Here is a 10,137-nt window from a genome sequence, read left to right on the forward strand (position 1 = left end):
ACATGACAAGGTTGGTACTAGGTGGGGATTGAACCAGGAACCCTCGGGTCGCGCACGGCCATTCTTCCACTGCGCCACGCCGTATATATATATATATATATATATATATATATATATATATATATATATATATATATATATATATATATATATATATATATGTGTGTGTGTGTGTGTATATATGTATACTGTATATATATATATATATATATATATATATATATATATATATATATATATATATATATATATATACATATATATATATATATACACACACACATATAGACACACATATATACATATAGACACACATATATATATATGTATGCATATATACACACAAATATATGTATATATACACACACATATATACATACACACATATATACATATACACACACATATATACATACATACTGTACATATATATACATACACATATATACATACATATATATACACACACATATATACATACATATACATATATATATATACACACACACACACACACACATATATACATACATACATACATATATATATATATACACAGATATATATAACACACACACACATATATACACACATATATACATATATATATATATACACACATATATACATATATATATATACACACATATATATATATATACATACATACATACATACATACATACATATATATATATATATATATATATATATATATATATATATATATATATATATATATATATATATATATATACATACATATATATATATATATATATATATACATACAGCCTTTTTTTTTTTTTTTTTTACCGAATGCAGCCACCGAATCAAAAAGTATAGGGACCCCTGCATTAAACCATGAAATCATCAAAGTTTTTCCCACATCAAATCAGTATCAGTTTTAGCACCACGTGACCCTATATTTACATGATATCGGATCGATACCGAGATTGCCCCCCCCCCCCCCCCCCCCCCCATTTTTTGCTTCTTCTTCTTCTTCTTCTTCTTCTATTAGGGTTAATATTCCATTTAAAGAATCTATTTGTCCCTAACAGGATCGTAACATTTCCGACCTATAAGGCCAAATCAATAGAAAAACACGCGCGCGCTCACGCGCACACGAGGCAGCCGAAGGGGCGGGCAGGAATTAACACCCGTGAAATGAGCTCACGGTGGAGGGCGGGAATTAATTGAGTAAAACTGAATGCGTGTGCGTGTGTGTGTGTGTGTGTGCGTGTGTGTGTGTGTGTGTGTGTGACTGCAGCGTGCTGGTGATATCCTGGAAGTCTATATAGCAGACGCTTATAATAGCCTATAACACACACACACACCCACGCACACACACAGACCCACGCACACACACACACACACACACACACACACTCACACGCGTGGGCATGCGTGAGCGGGAGATGAGGTCTATTGTGACTAAATGCAACGCGACAGAGCCGTGGAGAAGAAGAAAAAGGCACGTCGACGTCAACAAACAGATGGTTTTAAGAAAAATAAACAAACACACGTCCACCGGAAGTGAGCAGAGAGATTATGGTATATACAGGAAACAGAAACATAGAAGCTTATGCTCTATAGGAAAAAAAAAAAATGCATATTTTGCATGAAATTGTAGAAAGGCATATAAACGAAAAAATTACAAAATATTGACAATATTCTCACTAATATGAGTTAAAGGAAGTCATGAAAAATGGAAAACCTGTACAAAAAACTGCATGAGGTTCAAAAAGTATAACACACATATTAACATTAACCCATCTGCTCTAAACCAAGTCAGAAAAGAAGGGAAAATCTGTACAAAATAATAATTGTGTATAATTGCAATCAACTGCACGAAGGCCAATGCAACATGACGTCAGGCAAATTCTATATTAAAAATATTAATATTCACCAATGTGCTCTAAACCAAGTCAGAGAAAAAAAATGGAAAATCTGTAGAAAATATTAATTATGCATAATTGCAATCAACTGCACGAAGGCCAATGCAAGATGACGTCAGGCAAATATTATTAAAACATATTAAAATGACCAAGTGCTCTAAACCAAGTCAGAAACACATTTTAAAACCAGTGCAAGATAATAATTATGCATAATTGCAATCAACTGCCTGAGGGCCAATGCAACATTAAAAAGTCAGAAAAAAAAGGAAAATCTGTATAAAATTATGCAGTTGAAAAACAAAGGGCTGGACACCACAAAGAAATACAGGCCAAGGACAGACTAAAATATAACATTTAAAACAGAGGTACATATATATATATACATATATATATATATATACATATATATATATATATACATATATATATATATATATACATATATATATATATATATATATATATATACATGTATATATATATACATACATACATGCATATATATATACATACATAAATACATACATACGTACATACATATATATACACACACACATATATATATATATATATATATATATATATATATATATATATATATATACACACACACACACACATACATACATATATACACCTATATATATATATACACCTATATATATATATACACACATATATACATACATACATATACACACATATACATATATTCATACATACATATATGTATGTCATACATACAAACATACATATACTATAAACCAATATGCTCTAAACCAAGTCAGAAAAATGGAAAACCTGTACAAAATATTAATTATGCATAATTGCGATCACCTGCACGATGGCCAATGCAACATGACGTCAGGAAAATATTATTTAAAAAATATAAATATACCATACCAACTTTATTTATAAATCCCTTTAAAAACAACCACAGTCGAAAAACAGACTAAAATAAAACATTTAAAATAGAGGTATATATATATATATATATATATATATATATATATATATATATATATATATATATATATATACGCAAACACACATTCATACATATATACACATTATACACACATATACATATATACATACATACATACATATATGTGTATATATACACATATACACACACATATTAACCAAAAAAAAAAAAAAAAAAAAAAAGGAAAATCTGTACAAAATATTAATTATGCATAATTGCAATCAACTGCGCGACAGCCAATGCACTATGACGTCAGGCAAATATTATTGCAAATAATAATATTAAACCAATTGTTTTCAATATTTGTATTGAAAATAGACAATACTAATCAAATATGTAAACAAAAGAACAATATTCATATTTGCATTGAATGATATTTATAAATTAATATTTTTTTATATTAATTTGGTAAAAAAAAATGTTTTGTGCCGAAAAAAGGGCACTGTATGGACTATCGTCAATAAATGTTGCGTCATATACGTGGCGCAGGGACGTGCAGACAGACAGACAGACAGCGAGGCAGACAGACAGGCAAGGCTATGTGATGGCTCTGTTTTTAACCGCAGTGATTAACGACGGAGCCCGCGCAGCAAATGACCCGGGCGAGAGTCGCTTCCCCCCCGCGGCAGACAGAGAAGGAGGGGCCGGCGGCGGAGACGGATGGAGCCATGCAGGCACCCAAATACGCAGCCATGCACGGCATTAGCGAGCAGTGACCCCCCCTCCCGCCCACGGATGGGTGGGTGGGTGGTCACGGAGGCGTGTTTTATGCACATACTTGTGGATGAGGGTCTCAGGTTGGCGGTGTTGGGGTCCTGCAGGTCCCCGCCGGTGGCTCTCGGTTCTGACGCGGCCATCACTCACCCGTTTTTGTTTTTTTTATATTATTTTTATTATCTGATCTCACCTGGAAACAAAAGAGGGGGAGCAGTTAAGGGGTGATAAATCAAGACACTTTATCATATTCACATCATAATAATATCCGCTGTGGATGGATGCGCAATTTGGAAGCGCAAATTACGCACGGACACGAGTGACAGTAAAGGATAAAGAACGCGCTCACGTCCATTTGCAAGATTTCTCGTACCCAATTAGTGCGTAAAATGGTGTCAAAACAGCAGCATGTTATTAAATATGAATAAAAATGTGAAAAATGTATTAATATTACCCCCAAAAAATCATTATTCGTTGCGCAAAAAAAAATAAAAAATAATTGTTTTTTTTTCTCCCCCGTTTTTCATGCGTCTTGGTGGCAGCAAGTAAAGCACGATGGCCATGGAGACGTCTTACCGGTGCAGGTGGACTGGAATCCTGGACGCGCGTCAATAAAAATCCTCCTCCAGCGGGCGCGCAAGTGAACAACTGTCTCCCTCAAGAATATTTCTATGCCTTATTTATATCAGGGGCTCCGGCCGCCCATTGGTCTGTTCCCACACATGAGTCACACCCTCGGCTCCCTCCGATGACTCAGAAGGCTTGTCAAGGAACACAATTGATTAAAGGGTGGGGGGGTTAAAAAAACAAAACAAACAAAAAAAAAATACCCTTGCATTTGTGCAATTGTGGAATGTGCGCGTGTTTGCATACACTTTGGGAAAGTGCCTTTTGTGGTTTCGAGAACCGTTGAGTTTCGGTGGGTTTTTGTGACGGGGTTATTCCCAGCAGGCGCAAGACGTTGATATGACGTTGATTAAACGTACGTGTCCGGAAATTGTTGTATTTGTAAATTCAGATGACGTTGGTGTCTAACGTTGGATCCACGGTGTTGGTTTGGGGGAATGACCACATTTCAATGGTCAGATCAACGTCGGAACCTGTCATTGATTAAACGTTGTCAGAAAGCATGTTGTTTCAACGCTGTATTTGTGTTGTAGAATATTGGTTGGGAAATGACCAAAATTCAATGGTCAAATCAACGTCAGAACCCAACATTGATTAAACGTTGTCAAAAAGCATGGTGTTTAGATGTTGTATTTGTGTTGGGAAATGACCAAATTTCAACGGTCAAATCAACGTCAGAACCTGACATTGATTAAACGTCGTCAAAAAGCATGTTGTTTCAACGTTGTATTTGTGTTGTAGAATAATGGTTGGAAAATGACCAAATTTCAATGGTCAAATCTAATGCCAGAACCCAACATTAATAAAAACGTTGTCAAAAATCATGTTGTTTCAACGTTGTATTTGTGTTGCAAAATATAGGTTGAGAAATGACCAAATTTCAAAGGTCAAATCAAGGTCGCAACCTGTCATTGATTAAACGTTGTCAAAAAGCATGGTGTTTAAATGTTGTATTTGTGTTGGGAAATGACCAAAATTCAATGGTCAAATCAATGTCAGAACCCAACAATGAATAAACGTTGTCAAAAAGCATGTTGTTTCAACGTTGTATTTGTGTTGTAGAATATTGGTTGGGAAATGACCAAATTTCAATGGTCAAACCAACGTCAGAACCCAACATTGAATAAACGTCGCCAAAAAGCATGTTGTTTCAATGTTGTATTTGTGTTGGGAAATGACCAAAATTCATTTGTCAAATCAACGTCAGAACCCAACATTGATTAAACGTTGTCAAAAAGCATGGTGTTTAAATGTTGTATTTGTGTTGGGAAATGACCAAAATTCAATGGTCAAATCAACGTCAGAACCCAACATTGATTAATCGTCGTCAAAAAGCATGTTGTTTCAACGTTGGATTTGTGTTGTAGAATAATGGTTGAAAAATGACCAAATTTCAATGGTCAAATCAACGTCAGAACCCAATGTTGATAAAAACGTTGTCAAAAAGCATGTTGTTTCAACGTTGTATTAGTGTTGTAATATATTGGCTGGGAAATGACCAAATTTCAAAGGTCAAATCAACGTCGCAACCTGTCATTGAAAAAACGTCATTAAAAAGTATGTTGTTTCAATGTTGTGTTTGTGTTGGGAAATGACCAAAATTCAATGGTCAAATCAACGTCAGAACCCAATGTTGATTAAACGTTGTCAAAAAGCATGTTGTTTCAACGTTGTATTTGTGTTGTAGAATATTGGTTGGGAAATGACCAAAATTCAATGGTCAAATCAACGTCAGAACCCAACATTGATTAATCGTCGTCAAAAAGCATGTTGTTTCAACGTTGTATTTGTGTTTTAGAATAATGGTTGGAAAATGACCAAATTTCAATGGTCAAATCTAATGCCAGAACCCAACATTAATAAAAACTGTCAGGCTTGCCCCTGACAGTTTGGTTGTGTTTTAGTTTTTCCTCTGTGTGTAGTATTTCCTGTCAGCGCTCTTGTTTTGGTTCTGTTTCCTGTTTGTCTCCCTGAGTGCTGTGTCCCCTCAGCTGTGGCTGATCGGCACCTGGCCACACCTGGTGTCAATCAGCCAGCTGCTATTTAAACCTGCCTTCCCCTCCAGTCAGTGCTGGATTATTGTCATTGTCGCTAATACTTGTTGTCACTACTACCTGTCATAATAATTGTTGTTGTAGCTCTGTCTACTTTTGTTCACTCTGCTCTTGTCATAGTTCTTTCGTGTCACAGTAAGTGTTTTTGTTTCTTGTCGACAGTTAGCTTTTGTGCTATTTTAGTTCATAGCCAATTTTGTTTTACGCCTTGTGCGCGCCTTTTGTTTGTTTTTTGCCATAGTGTTTAATTAAATCATGTTTTCTCGCTCAATGCCTGCCGTCATCTCTGCATCTTGGGGTTCGTCACCAACAAACTCTGACAAAAAACGTTGTCAAAAATCATGTTGTTTCAACGTTGTATTTGTGTTGCAAAATATAAGTTAGGAAATTACCAAATTTCAAAGGTCAAATCAAGGTCGTTGAATAAACGTTGTCAAAAAGCATGTTGTTTCAACGTTGTACTTGGGTTGGAAAATTTTGGTTGGAAAATAACCAAAATTCAATGGTCAAATCAACATCCAAACCCAACATTAATTAAACGTTGTCAAAAAGCATGTTGTTTCAACGTTGTATTTGTGTTGTAGAATATTTGTTGGGAAATGACCAAAATTCAATGGTCAAATCAACGGCAGAACCCAACATTGATTAAATGTTGTCAAAAAGCATGTTGTTTCAACGTTGTATTTGTGTTACAAAATATTGGTTGGAAAATAACCAAAATTCAATGGTCAAATCAACATCCAAACCCAACATTAATTAAACGTTGTCAAAAAGCATGTTGTTTCAACGTTGTATTTGGGTTGTAGAATATTGGTCGGGAAATGACCAAATTTCAAAGGTCAAATCAACGTCGCAACCTGACACTTGATAAACGTTGTCAAAATGCAGGTTCTTTCAATGTTGTATTTGTCTTGTAAAATATTGTTTGGAAAATGATCAAATTTCAATGGTCAAATCAACGTCAGAACCTGACATTGAATAAACGTCGTCAAAAACTATGTTGTTTTAACGTTGTATTTTTGTATTGTAAAATATTTGTTGGAAAATGACCAAAATTTAATGGTCAAATCAATGTCCGAACCTGATATTGAATAAACGTTCTCAAAAAGCATGTTGTTTAAACATTGTTTTTGTGTCGAAGAATATTGGTTGGGAAATGACCAAATTTCAATGGTCAAATCAACAACACTACCTGACATTGAATACACGTTGTCAAAAAGCATGTTGTTTCAACGTTGTATTTGTGTTGTAGAATATTGGTTGGGAAATGAACAAATGTCAATGGTCCAATCAATGTCAGAACACAATATTGATTAAATGTTGTCAAAAAGCATGTTGTTTCAACGTTGTATTTGTGTTGTAGAATAGTGGTTGGAAAATGACCAAATTTCAATGGTCAAATCAACGTCCCAACCTGACATTGAATAAACGCTTTCAAAAAGCATGTTGTTTCAATGTTGTGTTTGTGTTGGAAAATAACCAAAATTCTTGGGTCAAATCAATGTCACAACCTGACATTGATTAAACGTCGTCAAAAAGCATGTTGTTTCAACTTGGGATTTTTGTTGTAGAATATTGGTTGGAAAATTACCAAATTTCAATGGTCAAATCAACGTCAGAACCCAACATTGATTAAACGTCATCAAAAACTATGTTGTTTTAACGTTGGATTTGTGTTGTAGAATATTGGTTGTGGAAAATTGGTTGCGAAATGACCAAATTTCAATGGTCAAATCAACGTAGGAAACCTGATATCGAATAAACGTTCTCAAAAAGCATGTTTCAATATTGTTTTTGTATCGTAGCATATTGGTTGGGATAATGACCAACATTCAATGGTCAAATCAATGTCAAAACCCAACATTGATTAAACCTTGTCAAAAAGCATGTTGTTTCAACGATAGGCTTGTGTTGTAGAATATTGGTTGGGAAATGACCAAATTTCAATGGTCAAAACAACGTCAGAACCCAACATTGAATAAACGTCGTCAAAAAGTATGTTGTTTCAATGTTGTGTTTGTGTTGGGAAATGACCAACATTCAATGGTCAAATCAACGTCAGAACCCAACATTGATTAAACGTCGTCAAAAAGAATGCTGTTTCAACGTTGGATTTGTGTTGTAGAATATTGGTTGGGAAATGACCAAATTTCAATGGTCAAATCAATGTCCCAACCCGACATTGAATAAACGCTTTCAAAAAGCATGTTGTTTCAATGTTGTGTTTGTGTTGGAAAATGACCAAAATTCAATGGTCAAATCAACGTCAGAAACCGACATTGATTAAACGTCGTCAAAAAGCATGTTGTTTCAACGTGGGATTTTTGTTGTAGAATATTGGTTGGAAAATTACCAAGTTTCAATGGTCAAATCAACGTCACAACCCAACATTGATTAAACGTCATCAAAAACTATGTTGTTTTAACGTTGGATTTGTGTTGTAGAATAATGGTTGGAAAATGACCAAATTTCAATGGTCAAATCAACGTACGAAACCTGATATCGAATAAACGTTCTCAAAAAGCATGTTTCAATATTATTTTTGTATCCTAGCATATTGGTTGGGAAATGACCAACATTCAATGGTCAAATCAATGTCAAAACCCAACAATGATTAAATGTTGTCAAAAAGCATGTTGTTTCAACGTTGTATTTGTGTTGTAGAATATTGGTTGGGAAATGACCAAATTTCAATGGTCAAAACAATGTCAGAACCCAACATTGAATAAACGTTGTCAAAAAGTATGTTGTTTCAATGTTGTGTTTGTGTTGGGAAATGACCAAAATTCAATGGTCAAATCAACGTCAGAACCCAACATTCATTAAACGTTGTCAAAAAGTTTGGTGTTTAAATGTTGTATTTGTGTTGGGAATTGACCAAAATTCAATGGTCAAATCAACGTCAGAACCCAACATTGATTAAACGTCATCAAAAAGCATGTTGTTTCAACGTTGGATTTGTGTTGTAGAATATTGGTTGGGAAATGACCAAATTTCAATGGTCAAATCCACGTCACAACCTGACATTGAATAAACGTCATCAAAAAGCATGTTGTTTCAACGTTGTATTTGTGATGTAGAATATTGGTTGGGAAATGACCAAATTTCAATGGTCCAATCAATGTCAGAACACAATATTGATTAAATGTTGTCAAAAAGCATGTTGTTTCAACGTTGTATTTGTGTTGTAGAATAATGGTTGGAAAATGACCAAATTTCAATGGTCAAATCAACGTCCCAACCTGACATTGAATAAACGCTTTGAAAAAGCATGTTGTTTCAATGTTGTATTTGTGTTGTAGAATAATGGTTGGAAATTGACCAAATTTCAATGGTCAAATCAACGTCCCAACCTGACATTGAATAAACGCTTTCAAAAAGCATGTTGTTTCAATGTTGTGTTTGTGTTGGAAAATGACCAAAATTCAATGGTCAAATCAATGTCACAACCTGACATTGATTAAACGTCGTCAAAAAGCATGTTGTTTCAACTTGGGATTTTTTTGTAGAATATTGGTTGGAAAATTACCAAATTTCAATGGTCAAATCAACGTCAGAACCCAACATTGACTAAACGTCATCAAAAACTATGTTGTTTTAACGTTGGATTTGTGTTGTAGAATATTGGTTGTGGAAAATTGGTTGGGAAATGACCAAATTTCAATGGTCAAATCAACGTAGGAAACCTGATATCGAATAAACGTTCTCAAAAAGCATGTTTCAATATTGTTTTTGTATCGTAGCATATTGGTTGGGATAATGACCAACATTCAATGGTCAAATCAATGTCAAAACCCAACATTGATTAAACGTTGTCAAAAAGCATGTTGTTTCAACGATAGGCTAGTGTTGTAGA

At 34.4% G+C, this 10,137-nt stretch overlaps 1 protein-coding gene across 2 annotated transcripts in view; it reads right to left on the bottom strand.

The window, feature by feature from the left end:
- Positions 1-4,249, bottom strand: part of LOC133580825 (glutamate decarboxylase 1-like) — a 59,792-nt gene extending 55,543 nt beyond the window's left edge. For both annotated transcript variants that reach the window (XM_061935061.1, XM_061935053.1), the window contains exons 1-2: positions 4,177-4,249; positions 3,665-3,793 (exon numbers count right to left, since the gene is read on the bottom strand). In XM_061935061.1, coding sequence (XP_061791045.1) covers positions 3,665-3,743 — 79 coding nt within the window. In that variant the 5' untranslated portion in view covers positions 3,744-3,793; positions 4,177-4,249. The remainder of the gene's footprint in view (positions 1-3,664; positions 3,794-4,176) is intronic.
- Positions 4,250-10,137: the final 5,888 nt, after the last annotated feature.

The sequence above is a fragment of the Nerophis lumbriciformis genome, linkage group LG03 (assembly GCF_033978685.3).
Source record: "Nerophis lumbriciformis linkage group LG03, RoL_Nlum_v2.1, whole genome shotgun sequence".
Taxonomy (NCBI): Eukaryota; Metazoa; Chordata; class Actinopteri; order Syngnathiformes; family Syngnathidae; genus Nerophis; species Nerophis lumbriciformis.